The 18,647-nt window shown below is 34.0% G+C and overlaps 2 protein-coding genes and 1 pseudogene across 4 annotated transcripts; 1 reads left to right on the top strand and 2 right to left on the bottom strand.

The window, feature by feature from the left end:
• Window positions 1-1,492, bottom strand: part of LOC104266213 — a 2,453-nt pseudogene extending 961 nt beyond the window's left edge.
• A 279-nt stretch (window positions 1,493-1,771) lies between these two features.
• Window positions 1,772-13,529, top strand: LOC100179380 (septin-7). 3 transcript variants are annotated; one of them, XM_002131313.5, is made up of 14 exons: window positions 1,772-1,916; window positions 2,361-2,362; window positions 3,112-3,217; window positions 3,924-4,030; window positions 4,518-4,618; window positions 5,199-5,333; window positions 5,822-5,939; window positions 6,102-6,194; window positions 6,325-6,421; window positions 7,009-7,060; window positions 7,483-7,602; window positions 10,170-10,305; window positions 10,989-11,131; window positions 13,018-13,529. In XM_002131313.5, the coding sequence occupies exons 1-14, from the start codon at window positions 1,892-1,894 to the stop codon at window positions 13,046-13,048; spliced, it is 1,266 nt and encodes a 421-aa protein (XP_002131349.1). In that variant the 5' UTR covers window positions 1,772-1,891; the 3' UTR covers window positions 13,049-13,529. The 3 variants fall into 3 exon arrangements, with proteins under 3 accessions (XP_002131349.1, XP_009860125.1, XP_009860126.1); XM_009861823.3 differs by lacking the exon at window positions 13,018-13,529 and adding an exon at window positions 12,010-12,856; XM_009861824.3 differs by lacking the exon at window positions 13,018-13,529 and adding an exon at window positions 12,010-12,856 and having other exon boundaries at window positions 10,173-10,305.
• A 1,148-nt stretch (window positions 13,530-14,677) lies between these two features.
• On the bottom strand, window positions 14,678-18,430 carry LOC100181694. The gene is made up of 4 exons (XM_002131208.5): window positions 16,539-18,430; window positions 16,396-16,468; window positions 15,885-16,039; window positions 14,678-15,570 (listed from the first exon to the last, which is right to left on the bottom strand). Exons 1-4 carry the CDS (start codon window positions 18,152-18,154, stop codon window positions 15,186-15,188), a joined length of 2,229 nt encoding a protein of 742 aa, XP_002131244.1. The 5' UTR covers window positions 18,155-18,430; the 3' UTR covers window positions 14,678-15,185.
• Window positions 18,431-18,647: the final 217 nt, after the last annotated feature.

Below are 18,647 nucleotides of genomic sequence, written 5' to 3' on the forward strand. Positions count from 1 at the left end.
CCCCACCCCACTATATTACAAGTCAGCTAAGATTAAATTATTTAACTTTAAACTGGTTTATGTGGATTCATATAATATTAGTTTCATATATTTTAGATTCTGTTTTAGCCCAGTAAACTATGCTGATGAAGGAGCAGGATATCTATACATTTTGTGCTAAAGGTGTCTTATCTTTCCCCACCCCTCTATTTTAAGCTTCAGCTCAGTGTTACTGTTTTGATAAAACGTTTACCTTCGTGTTTTATGTCAATAACTATATAACTTTTTTTCACAGATACAATAAGCCTCCAACCTAACGAAAATGAAAACGAATATAAAACGTTTGTTTATTGTTTCTGTTGGCCAATATTAGCAAAACGTCAGTCTTCAAATTCTAGAAGCACGGGTAGTGCCCAATTCTCGAAACTTTTTTGTTGCTATAAATGCTGTCGCGTATAGTTGCCTTCAAGTAGTTAAGTTTAGGTTGGAACAGTAGGCAGTCAGGCAACAAAGAGCATCCTGTTTTTTTAACGAGATAGTGCAGAACCTTGAAGGAGCATACCAACGATAAATGTGATGCCCAAATGTGACCCAAAGGTATATCATCAAAATTTCCCAAAATAATACAGCTTCTTAAAAAACGCGTAAAAAACGCTGAAGTAGATAAAATTCGGCGGTTTCAACAATGTATGGTGTTTCCAATAAGAAAAAATAACTCAAGTTTGAGCGTTTCTAGTTTCTAAACTATATGCTACTGAAGAAATATCACATTTTATTTTGGATGTGTTAATAATCCTTACTTCATTTTCTTGGTTTACTGCCAAAAAAGACGATAAAATGGAATGAAAGGGTGTCCTATATCTCCCCCACCCTATACTGTATTTAAGAACAAATCTATAACTTCAAATTTTAGCGCTTTTGTCTCAGTAAACGGCTTTTCTCAATGATAAACTCCGTTGTCGAATCAGATTTAGCTATCCGACATATAGTGATTGGATGAAGCCAGAGGCATGAGACGGGACGGACTGAAATAAACAATTTCTTCGAACAAAAGTCTAGTTAATCCATGACCATTTACGTTGCCTCTCGACCATAACAATGAAAAGGAAAATAGACTTTTACTGGCCGCTGTCTCAAATCATATTTTTGTCCACATACAGTAGTTTTGACTACCTCCTATATAACTTGCAAAATATAGTAATATATATACAAATCAGCGTAATTTATTTATACAAATAAGAGTCTGTATATGTTTTATAAACTAAAGTCCGTTAACATCTGATACACCAAAAATGTATATATTTAAACTCGAGTCTGTTACTAATGTAGAGCCGGAGTCCGTATATAAACATGTTTATACTCTGTGTGGAACTCAAATCTAGTACGAATGTTTTGAATCAAAACATAAGCATAGTTGACACTTTCGCCTGTCATACTATTGTAACGACTTTACCATGGTCAGCAATGCTACACACTCCTCCAAATGCACGAAGAGCGAACTTCGTGTCTTCATTCGACGTTTTGCAAAAAAGGTACTGGGCGTTGCCGGAATTTTGTTTGGCGGTTTTTGGTTTTCGCTGTTATTATTAATATGCTATTACGAGAATGACAATCGAGCTGCCAATCAACCTACGTAACCGCGAATACCAGACCAAGAAACATTTAATAGAATGTAACTGCTTAATTACTCGTGTTTTCTATACAGTCAGAACAGAAAAAACTAAAACACAACTGAATATATTGGTTGTTTGGTATTTGTTTATAAAGTTCAATTGTTATGTTGTATTGACATAGGTGTATAACTAGATTAGGACGCTTAAATACAGCAAATATTGGTAAATGTTTAACTGAAAAACAACTTTAACCTTGCTTAGTGAAGAAGAAAATTGTTTAAACTGAAGCTTACTGATTGATGGTCCTGCTTAATCAAGATATGGGTAAATTATTATTAGTTTTATATGCGAATAATTGTATAAAGTATATATATTATTGCTTGCAAATAAACTGTGGTCTATGGTGTACTTTTAGTACTAATGCAGGATCCTGTAGTGACGGCATGGTGAAAAACAAATACATTTTGGGTTAGTTGTGTTTCGTACTCTAAACAAAACTGTCCGAAGTTAGGGTAGTTGACTAGTATTACATAAAATCCAATCAAACACTGCACCTTCTGCAAAATGCCATCAGATTATTCATATTTCTACATTATTATAGTGTAAGGACACTGATTATGTGTTTACGTTATAATAAATGTTATAAGTTTCCTAAATTTGCCTATATGGTTCTACATTTGCCGGCTACCCTTAAGCTAAACTAATATCATGTCTTTTATTTGCATATAATCTTCAAACTTCTGACTGAATAAATTGTGCACACTGAAGCTGTAAGTACTTTATATATCAGTTGTCCAGTAACCACTATATTTGTATGTTTGCAAACAATGTATTTAAACAACATTTAGGTTATACAAGGATAAAAGTGGCTCATTTCATTTTACCTCAGATAAATTATGTAGGCAGATTAAAAATACCTGGTTAAACTAGTTGTGTTTTCTAATTATCGAAAAATAGCATGTATATATATATTACATATATACATTATGCTGAGGTTGTATATTTAGTTATTCTTGTTTAATTGATTCCTTTTGCTTAATGTATAAATTGCATATAGCATACTATTCACTATTCAGTTAAAATATGTCACAAGTGCTTACAAATGGTTTTATTGCATTGGCTTCAATAGATCTATCATACTGTGGTCTTAAAATCCCTTTTTAGATGGTTAAGTCTAATATACCACTAGCAGTTTTATGATTTAATTGCAACCACGATTATGAAAACTGAAATAGTTTTCTGTATATTTAATGTCATTTAATAGTTTGGCTGTAGACTAGGAGTATTTTGCCCTGTGTTTGGTAATATTTAAATATATATATGTTTTATAGATAGCTTTTAAACATTCTAAACGTACGTTAAGTACAAACAGCACAATATTCTATGTGGGCGAGGTTCCACAGCATGACACACCATGCGTCCTAGGATTTAGGCCAGGATTGGCTTATTACCTACAAATGGCATACTTGTACACTAATCCAATATCAAAATCATAAAATCTTTGTTATTTACAATACAGCAACAGCCGAAAGCTCTTGATAGTTATGTGGGATTTGCAAATCTTCCAAATCAACTTTACAGAAAATCAGTAAAACAAGGATTTGAGTTTACCCTTATGGTCGTAGGTCAGTGCAAACTGCAAAATTTTGTGTTGTATTCACTTAAGAGTTATTGTTATGCATTTTTGTTCCCGTGTTTTAATATATATAACTAATGAAAGCATAAAGTTTTTGTGTTTCATAAGCTTTGAGCTTCTGAAAATCAGCTCCAGTTGTATTTATATTCTTATCAGTAAATTATTAGGTATTTTGTGTAGAATGGTATGATGTAGATTATAATACAAAGTTGGGTATCTATGAAAACCATATAAATAAATTAAAAAAATCTGCTGCAAGGTCTTATAAGTTATAATGTGGCACCCCATGCCCCATGGGCCTTGGAATTTGTGTTAGAGTTGGCCCATTATCACCACAACAGGATACCAGAATATCCAGTCTATTTTCTTACTTTTTTACTAGATGGCTGCATTTATGATTTAAGTTTTAATCAGAATTACAACTGGCTGTACTGTACATATGTACTTAACTTATGGTTATGAATCTTATGATACAAGTTTAAAAGCATAATCAATTAATCCGATCTTGTTTTACCAGCCAAAGCAAACAGTTTATATCCTTGTTACAACAAATAAGAAAGTTTATACAGCTAATAACTTCATACAAATACACATTATGTAAACACAACATACTTTCAATAAATTTCCTTCCAATAATAGTTACAGTAATAAAAATAAAACATTTGTCCTTTGCTGATAAATATTTGTCATTGCAGGGGAATCTGGACTAGGCAAGTCAACTTTAATTAATTCTCTTTTTCTCTCTGACCTTTATTCCAACGAATACCCTGGCCCCTCCCTCAGGATAAAGAAAACTGTAAAGGTAAAATCTATTGATTGTACTTGTTTAGTTGTTTACTAGTAAAAACTTGTAAATGTTTAGGCTGTTCACTTCAGCAATAAAGCATGTTTAAACCTTTTGGTTTCAAAAAACTTTTTTTCTAAAATATACAGGCAATGCAGGCATGAATCATGGTATATATATACGTATATATATAGTTCAGAATGGCAGACAAATCTAGAATGACTTTGATTTAAACACAATCTCACTAATTATGCATTTTACAAAATTGCACTTTTGCAAATACTGGTTACCCCTCTAGATGCCTGTCACATTCCCATTGTTGTGACCAATTAGATGTTGTGTTATAGTTTCATGCACAAAAATAATGAAATCTTGTTACACTTATTATTTTTACAATTGTGCATCAGAAATACACACACACACACAGACGCACACACACATATATATATATCATATATATACTATATATATAATATAAATATATATATTTATCTGTTTTATTTAGGTTGAAACCACCAAAGTTTTAATAAAAGAAAATGGAGTGACCCTTCGGCTTACCATAGATGACACACCAGGTTTTGGAGATGCTGTCGACAACAGTAACTGGTAAGTTGACACTGACTATGTGAAACTTGGTTGTTATGAAAACAATAAGTGAAACACTCGTTATATTTTGTATTTGGTGGTTTGGACTGTTTGGTGCTAGGAGTTAAAAATGTTGGTATTATTTTGTAAAGAATTTAGTTTTATTAAACATTAAATCAATATTTTTATTTTTTTAGTTCAATTTGCATCCCTATTTTGCTAAGTTAGAAAAAATAACATGATGTTTTCCATAATTATGTTTATCCTAAAATTTAGATGAAGGTTGATTGAAATTTGTTAAAATTTATATATATAGAATAGAAGAAAAATTGATTTATATATATATATACATATATATATATATATATATATATTAATATATATATATTAAATTTGTTTTTTTCCCCACATGTTAACTCCCCAAACAACAGGAGCAACAAAACTTGATTTTATTGAGGGAGAATAATATTATTCTTATAATTTTTTTTTTTTTTAAAAAATAAGATTTCACAAAAAGTATATTTTTATTACCCTTGATGTCCTACATGAGGAAACAACCAAATTTTCATTATCAATGATTATCATAAAAACATGTCACCAGCTGGCAAGCAGTCATCAACCACATTGAAAAGAAATTTGAAGATTACCTGAATGCTGAGTCAATGGTGACTCGGTCAAAACTAGCGGACAATCGCGTTCACTGCTGCTTGTACTTCATTGCACCGACTGGTCACGGGTAACTTTGCTGTGAAGTTCATTCTGATTGAGATTTACCTGTTTTGCAGTTGACTGTAACTCAGTATATACTTATTTTATATACTATAGTAGCGTAGGAAAAGATGGGACACCTTTTCATTTGATTTACTTGTCCCATTTGGTAGTAAACAAAGAACATTAAAAGAATTATAAAACTATAACTTCACGGTTCTCATAGACCATTTTTAATTGTTTAGAATAAAATCAGGATATTTAGACATTGACGACAATACAGCATATTAATACTATTTTATTTGGGGCTATATTATAATATATATCTATATTTCATCTACGATTTTAAAAGAGTAACCTACTGGTCTAAGTCATACCCTAATAAAGTCTCAGAAAAGGTAGAAATAATGTTGATATTAATCTTACTTTATACCAGAAGAGAAGTTTGGAATTGTCTTTACTCTTCTGTATATGGTTGGAAAACACATATTAATATATATGTTTTATATCTGCTAGTCTGAAACCCCTTGATGTCGAATTCATGAAAAATCTTCATGATAAAGTCAACATTATTCCACTCATTGCAAAAGCTGATACCATGACCCCAGAGGAATGCCTTAGGTTCAAAAAGCAGGTAAATATATATAAAAAAATTACAGCAAACGATCAAAAGTAAATACGGTCAAAATTTTGCAAACTGTTAAAATTGATTTGTGTAAAAAAAACAAAAGTTAAAATTTTGCGTCAGGCAAATCTGTATTATTTTGGGTTTTTATGATAATCCTGCTCTTTGTAGATTATGAAAGAAATTCATGAACACAAAATCCAACTTTATGAGTTTCCTGAATGTGAGGATGAAGAAGAAAATCGACTCAACAGGAAATTAAAGGTTTTTACAAGTTTTCTATTTATTTAAGGTTATTTATGGTTTTAACTAACTTCCCCCTATTCGTGCCATGGAAAATTATTGTAACTGGTTATTCACAAACTAGTTACATGTTTTATGTATTTTTCTGTAGAGTCGAGTCCCATTTGCAGTGGTTGGTAGCAACACAGTGTTAGAGATTGGTGGAAGGAGAGTGAGAGGTCGACAGTACCCATGGGGTGTGGCTGAAGGTAACATCAATTATGTTAATTATTTGTTTTTTAAGGTATAGTAGTACTGTGGGGAAAGACAGGATACCTTTAGCACCTAAATCACATTTTTCCTTATCGTGTTTTAAAGATTATCAACGTTTTTTAGAGTGGTAAGGTTATTTTTTTATAATTCTGTCAATACTCTTTGTTTACTACCAAATGGAACATGAAAAGAGAATGAAAGTAGTCCCATCTTACCACAATCTACTAAAACTGTTCATATAGAAACTATATTGTAGACTTTGTTTCAGTAATTGTTTGAATAAAGTTTTGACACCGTTAGACGGCTATTGCTAAAACATCTAAATATGTTATTGTTGAAATATGTTTTATCTTGATAAGAGCACATTTTCACACAATACACAATTTAGTTTTCATTCTCAGAATGTTTCTACATTTTTTAGATTATTAGTACTTAGGTCTGGTAGATTATTGGTCTGTTCTGTCTAGAATATAGTCTATTATAGCAGCCAAACACATTTGTCATTTAAACATTTACCATACTTGTAAAATGTCAAAAGTAGCAGGTTGTCCCTTATCTACTTAACTATTTTTTTGTTTTACAGTTGAGAATATCGACCATTGTGACTTCACAGTGCTGAGGAATATGCTGGTTAGGTGAGTTATTGTGATGTCATTGTAATGTTTGTCTTGATTTAAACTTAACATTACCAGCATATTAAAAAGCGGTTTAAAACCGGTGTATCAATTATTTAATACATCAGTTAAATTTTATCTGGTCACCATAGGTATAATGTTAGAGGTTCTTGGTTCGAGTCACATCAACTTTAAAACAGGGCTGGCATTAAATAATTAGCACACCTCATTTAAACTGCCTTTTATTACGCTATTAGTGTTAAGTTTTCATACAAGCGAGCAGAGCTAAATTACCTGCATTCAACACACTTTACAAATGTCACTCAAGATTTTGTATTAAAAATAATGGTGTTTTTCATTTACTATCTGGTTTGTTTTTTTTTTGCTTTGTTATTAAATCTGGTTGTTTTTTCTCACAAAATTGTTAAATCCTTTGTTTTCAGAACACACATGCAAGATTTAAAAGATGTGACCAACAACGTCCATTATGAAAATTATAGAAGTAAGAAACTAAGTTCGGTTACCACGACTACCATGGATGGAAGGAGTAAAGCTCAAACCAAGTATGTTGAAATTAATATGAACTTTCGGAAATTGAAGCTGGTGTGTTAAGTTAAAAAACTATTTTCTATTCTAAGTGTTAAAAAAAGGGCCAAACTTTGCCTAAATCCTAAGAGCCATGGCCCATGGCTTGTCATGCTACAGGACCTCAACCCCATACCATAGAAAATGGTTAGATAAATTAATATTACCAAGTAATATCATTATGAATAAGCAAAACACTATAAGTGACACTATTATATTTTATATTGACTCTTTATTGACTATATGTGTAAATTATTAGGCTGTTAGCTTTTAATAATAAAATGTTGAAAGCATTATTATTGTTGTTACAATTTTGCCGTCAGTCTACGTCATAGCATAGTCACAACACGAAAAATGAATATACGCTACGTAATTTGATTTTCATAAATTCATACAGTCATATTGTACATATGACATGTTTTTGAGGCCAGATCATGCTATACGCATCAATTTTTTTATAATGTAAAAACTGTAGAAATATTGTTCTCAAAATCACATCAATTTCACGTTACAAAACATTCGAAATTTCGGTAACTGTTTAATGAACGTTAAATTTAAAAAACACAAATTTAAATTTTACAATTTTTTTATGCTGTTCGCCTGTTTTGTGGCTTAGCAATGTGCCAGTAAAGGCCTGGTCTAGTAAAGTGTTTTTGAAGTTCACCTGCTTGTTTGAAGCTATGCTGCATCAGCTTCCAAACAGGAAATTGCACGTTGCAATTTGTAGTACTGCTCAACACGTCGCAATTTAATTGGCTCGCGTCACAAGGAAATGTATGTTCTTACTTCAAAACCTGTTCGCTCTTTCAGTAGCCTATGAGTAACTGAAAGTCAAAATTTCAAAACATTACAGTCATTTAATGTAATGCGAAAGGAAGAAACAGTGTGAAAGGAATTTTTCTTTTACAAAGTTAAAGATTTGGCATGCATGTTAAGTTTTTTAATATGCTTCACAATTAATTCTACCTCATAATCTTATTTTCGATTTAAACAATGATTTGTGTCCAAAATAAAAAAGATCATTTTTGAGATTGTCTATATTTGTACAAAAAATTGACATAATTAAGTAATGTCATTTGTATTAAACAGAAAATATTTTGACTTTACACTAGTTTAAAATAATTGGTAATGTTGTATTTTCGCCAAACTCACATGACAGTTAAATGAATCCCATCTTTGTACAGAATAAAACTGTAATTACGTGATTTATAAATATAGAATCTGCTTGCCACGACCCTATGTGTTAAGCTTAGCTTAATGACGAATTGGCTACTAATTGTAACCATATGTTATGACCAAAAAAAGAATTGTCCATACACTGTTATACACAAAAAGCTTAAAACTTTCAGTATTGGATAATTTTATTAAAACTGTGCCGCTTTTGCTGACAGGCACAATATAATTTTAAATTTGCTCCTATGGTCTTAAATAAACTTAAGATTTTATGTAACTAGTGTTTTATCTGCCATACATTGCGACCTGAGAAAGTCCGAAAATATATAATCTTTTGAATGAATAAATGAATGTAACTTGATTTATATTTGCGTTTCATACACTTTGTGCCAGCTTAGGATTTACCATGTATGTTACTTCGTGGATGATTATTTTTTTTGGTTTCTTTTTTATGTATGCTGATAATTTGGGTAACTCATTAGTGACCACTGGGTTAGAGCAATTTTAGGGACTCAACTTGTATATAATTGTGGATGTAAAAAAGATTAGTTTCATTATTCCTACTAAATGAATAAGTACATTAAGTACCATGTATAACATGACCAGTTTCATAATTATTTGAAAATATGCTGCTATACATTTTGTTCACAACATAGCCACACGAGTTGTAACCTATAGTCCCATGATTTGGTTTTCATGTTTTGTATTTCCTTTCTGGAAATTGGCATGTTAGGTGGTTAAAATTGTTGGTAACAGGTTGCATTTATCTGTTTTGTTAAACGCCTACAATTCCTGATATAATTGTGTTTATCACATGCATTTTGTTTACTGCTTGAGAATTTAAAATTATATAAATAGTTTGCAATTGCTTTGTATGTTAATCTGTTAAAACTTCGTGCAATTGTTTTGCATACTAAAAAAAATCGTTCAGTTTACTAATTGTCTAGTTTACAAAAATATTTACACCAAATAATTATTGGTCTCTCTCTCTCTGACTGTTTAAAACCAGGAAATATGAGATGTAGGTTTTAACGGTTTCCCAACAGTACTATATTAAATAAATCTCTGCTTTCTACTGTTAGATTATGCATATTTTTTATGTCATAAATACCTATATTCGCATAATGGTATTGATGGGTGGGGTAAGATCCTAAGACGGGTCATGTTTTCTGTCTCTTTTCTGGTCCCATTTCCTAGTAAACAAAGAATATTTACAAAATTGTATATCCCTAGCCCAGCCACTCTAAAATAGCGTTGTTAATTGTTAAAACAGTAGAAAATATGGAATTTAGGTGTAATGGTAATGACATCGTATCCCACTGTACTATATTTTATATATGATGAATAAAATAAACAAACAATTCCGTTCCAGAAGTCCTCTCGCTCAAATGGAGGAAGAGAAGTCGGAACACATGCAAAAGATGAAGAAGATGGAAATGGAAATGGAAGAAGTCTTCCGGATGAAAGTTCACGAGAAGAAGCAGAAATTGCAGGAATCTGAGGCAGATGTGAGTGGAATTAAATTGAAAGACCTTTTATAGAACAGAATATTTTGGCTGAAAGTTCTGCCTGATTTTTTGTTGGATTAACTGTTGTACAATGGGCCTGGCACCATTTAGTTAAATGAATGAATCGTGCTCAAGGATGCACACGCCAACAATGATAACAGCATGTCTCAAACCTGTTAACCAGCTTTGTGGTTACAGTGCTTGCATTGTAACTGGAGTATACCATGTTTAAAGCTGAGTGTGGCTACCATGTCGGTTGTGTGTCTTCGGGCAAGACACTTTACCACTATGCTTCAACAAGCTCAGTGGTCACTAATGGGTTATCAAAATTTTCAACATTGATTGGGCATGTGATCTTTTTTTTATACAATTGGTTGGAATTGAATTTTGTTTTGTTTTTGTAGCACCAAATGCTAACTTTATTTTTCTACACAAGAATTGTTTAACTTTATAAGCACCAGATCAGGGTCCGATTTACAGAATTTGTAACAGTTTTAATTTGCTTACGGTGTTTAGTGACTTTTCTTAATGGAGAAAGTTATAACTCCTAAACCCCAACTACCATTCATAAACAAATACCAGTAAAATTGCTAAAATTGTAACTTAATATGTTCATTACATGACTATTCAACTTTAATAATTTCAACACATTCGGTATAGTTGACAATCTAAAAAAATTCTAGTTGTCTCGTCGACACGAAGCAATGAAAAAGAAATTGGAAGCAGAATATGCTGCTCTAGACGAGAAGCAGCGACAATATGAGAAAGACAAACAAGATTTCGAGGCTTTGCAACTTAAACTGATGGAGGATCGGAAATCCGACAAGTAAGTTGACATCATTTTTCTTTTTTTTCCATTTTTACTTAGTATGTGTGTGCACATGGTGTAGTGTCGTTATTTTTTTCATCGTTCAGTTTAGAATGTGTGCAGTGTAAATTAGTCAAAATTTAATTTTTAAACTAGTTTAAATAGATCTTATTCAAACTCAAACAGTTACTAATGAAGCAACATAATTTTCTTTGTTTGTTTTTATTATACAATTTAAATTATCAAAAAAGGACATATTTTAATAATGAAATGTAAATGCTACATGTAATATTCTTAAGTCCGAACAGTTGTTAGTTCTTACTGCTTACATATAAGCAGTAATTATCATAATACGGTCTGTTCACAAACTGAAAACATAATTTCGAAATCAAATATATTTAAAATTTATCACAATCTACTAACAGCTTTTGCTGTAAACTTTAGTTGCCAGACATAATATAAATCCAAAACATTTCTTCAAGCTAATTTGTTTTCATACCTCAATTTTAATGTCCTATTCAGCTTGCTCATTTTTTAGAGTATTTGGTTTGTCTAAAAAAAATATAAAAATTTGTAAATCAAAACAAATTGTTAAAAAAAAAATATTGTTGAAGCTAAGCTAGGTAGAAACGATACGAAATTAAATTTGCTTAAAAGTGTGTTTTAGATTAATTTATTTTGTGTTGCAATAAATTGTGTCATCGCCGGATATAATTTGCATGAAACAAAAGCTTTCTTTTTCTGGCTTTATTACCGTTAGGATATTTGTGTGCACTAATTTAAATCTACAAATTGCTTGGCACTGATTTGTTTCTTATTTCTTTTCCTTCCCACCCCACTCCGCATGGCTTGCCGTGATCAATCAACGATGACAACCAACGGTGCGACTCACATAGGTCCATGGATAAGAAAAAGAAGACCAAAACACTTTTTTAGAGAAACTTTTTGCGTGCATGATTCCGTATCCAATCCCCGCATATACAACTAACACGACGGATGCTCATTGCTGAGTGCTTCCTATAAACAAACTTCTCCAGCCTGCTGTCCCGACCCCACCGTTCACAGTGCATGCTTTCTTTTTGTCATTCGTCTGCGGTTTTTATTACCTATTACGCAACCGACAAGCGTCATCAGAGTTGCTTACCTTTCAAACCCCTTGTTACTGATTGCTCGGCTACAAAGCAAAAGGCATGCTGGTGTAAATCTACCGACTACCCCACAGTGTTCCGCCTGGGAAACCGACTTAATAGGCTGCCGTTAAACTTATTGCAATACAAGGTTGGCGTGTTTCACCCATAAACTGTAACTCAAACGTTTTTTTTTTTAATCCCTCAAAGTCAAATACCGTCAGCAGCTTCTCGACACGTCGTGTTATCAACGTGCTGCTGCCACTAACTAACGTTCACTCAACCCAACGCTGATCGATTGATCATTATACAGTTACTTAACATTTTTCTGCAGTCTGTTATTTTTTAATTTACCCGAATTATATTCCGTTTTTTGCATCCAGTTTAAAAACTGTTGCATTCGCTATTATATTAGCCGTATACGTTTTACATAACATTGCATACTTTGCCTTTGCAATAACTACCCTGACAAGTTTTCGTAGCATGTTGGTTTTATAACTCAGTCCCGCACAAAAAATGAAAAGTTAAATTTAATTAAAAAAATGATTGAAATGTACAAATGAGTTTCACCTACAACGTTGTATTACATATTATATAATAAAGAAATTAAGGGAAATTGAATGTATTAATAATTTAGTGGAAAATTTCGAAAACTCCTGAGTTCTGCTTATATGTAGTTAATTCGCAACAACACAAAACACGTTTCTTCGCCAACAAAATAACTTCGATTTGCGTTCGGTTTTGGTTGTTTTTTAATTTCACACTTGTTTGTGCCAGTCGTACACTCGGAAGAAAGAAAAAATGGTGAAACCGATTATTTGACGTCGACCTGCAAACTGAAACGACAACAGTTTTTCACGTGGCCAAAATATGCCAGAAAGATGAATGCTATGTGTTTTAAACTGTACAACATGATTTTCACTATTGCCTATTTAACCAAGCAAATATAAAACGACTTTCATTGCTGCTGTTGTATTGCAGCCAACGCAATGTGAATGATGCTGCTGTATTTTAACGGGTTGTTAGAGTTTCCTTGACGTTAACTCTGTTCTGTATAGCCCTTTACATACGCAGCATAATCTAATAACTTACCTTATGTTTCTTCGCTCAATGCTACTGCCTTTACCCGCCATTGCTTAAGAGTTCGAGTCGTTTTTAAGACTTCTATCTCAAATGAAACGTGCAGTGTATGCATATGTAATATATTCCAAATATTATCCGCATGTATTAATGTTGCTATGTATGTTACGCAGCCTCGAATTGCATTCGGGAACATTACAAGTACGACTAAACTCTTGTCCAGTTATTTCAACGTCTTAGTACAGTAGAGGTCCTATATACATATAGTACTATGGGGTAAGATAGAACACCTTTAGCACGTAATATCAAAATATCCTGAACGTGTTTTAAACAAAAAAACAGTCGTCTATGGGAGTCGTAAAGATGCGGTTCTAAAATTCTTTGAATGTTTTTTACTGTACCAAATAGGACGAGAAAGCTGCATAAAAAGGTGTCCCATCTCCCCACACCCTACTACAGTAAAGTCATCATGGCCTTGCGTGTAGACTACACAACATTATTTATAACTCAGGTAGGCCCACGACTATCATACCGACATTACGAAAGTCTGAATAGATTAATTACGAGCAGCAGCAAAAGGAAACCGAACTTATAGTAGGGTGGGGTAAGTTGGGACATGTCTTCATTTCTCTTTGTTCTATTGGTACAGAACAAAGATAAGATAGTTGGGTGTGGTAAGATGGAACATGCCTTCATTTTCTTTCCTAGTAGCAAATAGTACTGAATAAAAAAATATATTTACAGAATTATATGTAGCAAGCAACTAAACAATATGTTGGGATTATATGCTAATGGTATTTACAAACAAACATCATCAGTCTCTTATTCAAACTGAATTAATTATTTCTTCACATGGAACTATTTGATCCATTATGTTATATATTATTTAAAACGAATCACCTAGCAATGGGTAACAAATGAATGGAAGTAACCTATTTTTCCTCGGGCAGGGGGGCAACGATAGTCGGTATAACACAGGTGTTGTGTTTCATTCAGCTCATGTAACTTCGTGGGTGATTGTTTTTAGGATATTTTTTTCATACCATATGGCAGACAATTTTAAATTTACACAACCCATTAGTGACCAATTTCGGTTGAAGCAATTGTCGTTTAGTGTCTTTCAACGATAACAACAACGAGCCTCGAACCCGTAAATGCTCGAGATAGGCGCACTAACCACTTTCCAACGACACCGGACAGGATAAAGCCAGATGTGTTTTCCTCCTAATTATTTGTTATGTATATGAGAGAGGAAAAAAAGACTTTGATGCACGGAATGGGATATTTCAGTCAAACGGAAATCTTGAAATTAAATCAAAACGTTTGCTGTGGCCATTTTAACAGAATATTGCCTTCGTTCACTGGTGCCTGGTGGGCCTACAGTTTATTAGTTCAATGCATCATAAACGATATTGCGGAAATGGGAATTAGGAAAGAATTACGTTACTTAATAAAAAAAAGTTTTTTACTTTAATGTAAGTTTTTGTTTAATAAACGCTATTCCTGTATACACGTGTATAGCTTTGACGGTAAATGATATTTGCTAAATTATCAAAGGTGGTTTTTAATCGGTGACGAAAATTTATGTATACGGAGAGGTAGTGTTATAACGTTGACAATGGCAGGTTGGAGATTAGCACACAATTTGACAAGTAAAGATTATATGCGAAGTGTTATTTACACATATAGGTACACACTGTGTTTAATGTAATGCAGCTACCAGTACACAGAAAGACACGAGCATTAAGAACATCAAATATGGTAGAAATATTAAACATTTTTTTTAATTACTTGCTCTCGGCTGTTGGGCAACGACAGGTATTGCTATTTAGTATTGTAGTTGTTACTTTACTGCTGTTATTTGACTACCTACGGTCTTTAACCGTGCTTGTACTAAGGTCCCATACGTGAGTACTTCTACGCCGTTTCTCCGCTTCCGAAGTGGTGTATGAACTGTCTGTACTTGCCATTTTTGACAGAGATTTCTGTCGGTTAGCTTGGCTGTGTCGGTACGAGGACGAAGAATATCCTCCCATGGATGCACTTCGACGTCTTCTTCTTCGTGCTTCCTCTGTACAGATAAACACGTCTGCGAGAGCTCGCCGGAAATGACGATTCCGCACACTGTAGATTATACAGTTCCAAAACGAGTTGGAAAGCAAGAGTCGTGAAGCCACGAACTGCGCCGAGTTGTAAAAGTTTGTAGCATAAGGTGAATATGTAGCAGGATATCGGGCTGGCGTGATTAACCTGACGAAACATAACAATATTATAACAATTGTCGGTAAAAATATAAGTAACAAGTGAAAGTATACAGTTTTGTGGTAAAAAATAGGGTACCATTTGCACCTACATCTTATATTTCCTAATTGTGTTTTAAACGGTTTACAACACTTTTTTAGGGTTGCTATAAATGCCCTACGGTTATATATTCAAGTAAATGTTTTTGTTTATCAAAAAATGGGACGAGATAGGAGAATAAAAACATGTCCCACTTTACCCCAACCTGATACGTCAAAACACCAACTTAAATTTCAGTAATGAATATTCATTCAGTTACTTACTTATCTAATGCCACTCCTAGTGCAAGAATAATTATGCTCGGTAAAAGTGCAATCGTGAACGCCCCGATCATTACAGCCAATGTTTTAGCAAGCTTTTCTTCCACGTTTTCGTGGCTTAGTGTCCCCGTTTGGCTTGGCCTCGACTGTCTCCGCAGCTGTGATATAAATCTTAATTATAATTTCTTCGTAATACACATGAGCTTTGTTTTGTTGACATTGTGAATAAGCAAGCAACATTTAAATGTCTGATGGCAACGATATTTAAATGACTTCCTTAGATTTTATATTCATAGAATACTCTTTCGGTTATTTTGCATTAATAAATCATATAAAATCACCAGCAAAACAATATTTTCGTAGCGAAAATATGACTTTTACACTTTATATCGTCGATCATGAAAATCAGAGTTGGCATGTTAGCCAAATAAGCCATACTTGATATTCTAGTGTGATACTGTATTAGTTTGTGTTGATGCCTAAGCAGGAATAAGGTGGAAAACACAAACAATACCTTTGCGTGAAGACTGATCGCAAATTGAGACACTCGTCGTTTAGCTGCTTGTTCGAAATTGGACTTGGTCGTGCTGTAAAAACAATATTGAACATTTTATATCCAGCCTGCAAACAAACATTTAGTCATGAAAGGTATCTTACCCATTCGAATGAGTGACATTGGCTTTTCCTGATTGGTTTTCCGGTCTTTCACCTTCTGCGGTGTCAGGTCTTGCTTGCTGTTGGTTACGACGACGTTTTGCCGATAAAGTGCGTCGGTTTTTGCCATCAGTGCAAACTTGTCGCAGCATCATACCGTTGATAACCCAAACCGCTAACAAGGGTAAACCCATCGTGACTGCGTAGATTACTGCAGCGATTAGCCCGGTCGACAGGATCAAACTAAGTCCCGAGATGTCGTATGGTCTCTTTGTAAACACAGGATAAATTGCGCAAATAAACCCAAAGGCCCAAATCGCCATGAACACAATAATCGATCGTTTTTTCGTCAAGTACTTGCCCTGTCTGTACCGAAAGGGCTTCGTGATGGCCAGATAACGATCAACGCTCGCTGCACCCATGGTGTAAATCGATACGGAAAAGGACATTACTGTGAACACGCCCATAAAGTTGAGATATCTTTGATCAAAGTAATCTGTAGCATGGGGGGACTGACCTTCGGATCGAAAAGGTAGAGGCGACATCGACAATACGTAGTGATGGTACACACTTCCTGGCAGCACAAAGAGGCCGACCATAATATCAGCTATTGCAAGCGATATCTTGAAGTACCCTGGAATATTCTGCATTATTGTTGTTCGAACACTGACTGCCAGCACAAGGAAATTAGTCACTACCACAATTGCTGCCAAAACGGAGTCGACAACCATTGTAAAAACGATAGCTGGCCGACAAAATTGAGAAAAACATTGGTACGAAGTCACCGGGCTTGACTGATAGTTTAATTTAGAAATCCCGCACGCCACCGGCTCGCAGAACGGTCTGTATGTAAGAAACCACTCAGAATAGTTAAGTTGAGAAAACGGAGTCAAGATATCCGATGTTTGGTCTTGCGTCGTGTTTACAATTTCGTTGTCAAGAAAACTTTGAAAGTTTTGAAAAAATGATTGAATATCCGCGCAATACTTATACTCCACTTTGGTCTCGTTTCGTCTTTCTTCATTCCTTCTTGTCGCGTTTACAATTGTTGCAACTTCACGGAGGCGATTTCTGCGAACCCATGCCAATACTAGATCGTGCGCTTCGTCATTAAAAACACCATTTTCGGTTTGCTCGATGCTGTTGCCACATGTTCGTGCAAAGTTTTGAGGGTTGCAGATTTTTTCGTACACTGCGTGGTAATAGCTGGTCACGTTATAAACTCGATTGCTACATTCATCTTGCAACCAAGGCTTCCCCGTTACCATTTGACACAACATCAATCTCGACAAATAAACTAAAATCGAGCCAGATCCGATTTTAAACTTGGGCTTACTTTCACAGTAACTAATATTTTGGAAGTTTTCCGCGCGAAAGTGTTGCTCTACAACTAGTTGATTGACAGGTAAATTAGTACTTGAGATGTTGCGACGAGCAATTACATCAGTTCTGTCTCCTACTTTGTATATGTCGCTGGCTTCCCTGCCAACAAATAACGATGCATTTGTGAGCGCAGCTTTGTGAGCAAGGATACACAGCAGCACGCACACTTGCACAAAACATCTGTGGTTGAAGTTATTTTGCCAGCAGTTTTCCATCCTTAGTTGAATACGCCTCATAACGTGTTCCTTTTACCAGACAACTAAATCAATCATTAGCCTCGGGTAGCGGAAACATCCAGGCAAAATTACAGCTTATCCATCCTTCTAATATTGAAAATGAAAACAAATGTTAATTTAGTCAAATTTACGATGCTGCACGTTACGTAATTCGCACAATCGTCACAACACATCTAGGCGCGTAAATAACGGTATGCCTATTCTCTTGGAACCGACTGAATGAGGTTTCGTTTTACAAGAATTCGGCGGTGGTTTTCTACGTAGTAACATACCGCGAAACTCATAAATTCTGAAGCATTTTCATTTTGACTTCATATGAATTTTAGTCTTTTATCTCAAATTCTAAGTTTTTACATCTCAAGCCTAAAGCTTATACACCAGATAAGCGTTCTTGGAAAGAACAACCCGCAATGCAGACAGAACAGTTTTTCAGCGAAGCAAGCTCTAGCCTGACATGATGTTACTACACATATAACTTCTCTCCCCGTGAAAT

The sequence above is a fragment of the Ciona intestinalis genome, chromosome 11, assembly GCF_000224145.3.
Source record: "Ciona intestinalis chromosome 11, KH, whole genome shotgun sequence".
Taxonomy (NCBI): Eukaryota; Metazoa; Chordata; class Ascidiacea; order Phlebobranchia; family Cionidae; genus Ciona; species Ciona intestinalis.

Excerpts from the sequence above, each read along its gene's own strand:
- LOC100179380 (XM_009861823.3), top strand. The coding sequence starts at position 1,892 with ATGGTCCTGCTTAATCAAGATATGG. Across the intron at positions 4,619-5,198 it reads GCTGTCGACAACAGTAACTG|CTGGCAAGCAGTCATCAACC; the intron begins GTAAGTTGACAC and ends ACATGTCACCAG. Across the intron at positions 7,603-10,169 it reads AGGAGTAAAGCTCAAACCAA|AAGTCCTCTCGCTCAAATGG; the intron begins GTATGTTGAAAT and ends ATTCCGTTCCAG.
- LOC100181694 (XM_002131208.5), bottom strand. The coding sequence starts at position 18,154 with ATGAGGCGTATTCAACTAAGGATGGAAAACTGCTGGCAAAATAACTTC. Across the intron at positions 16,040-16,395 it reads CGATCAGTCTTCACGCAAAG|CTGCGGAGACAGTCGAGGCC; the intron begins GTATTGTTTGTG and ends TTTATATCACAG. Across the intron at positions 15,571-15,884 it reads CTAGGAGTGGCATTAGATAA|GTTAATCACGCCAGCCCGAT; the intron begins GTAAGTAACTGA and ends ATGTTTCGTCAG.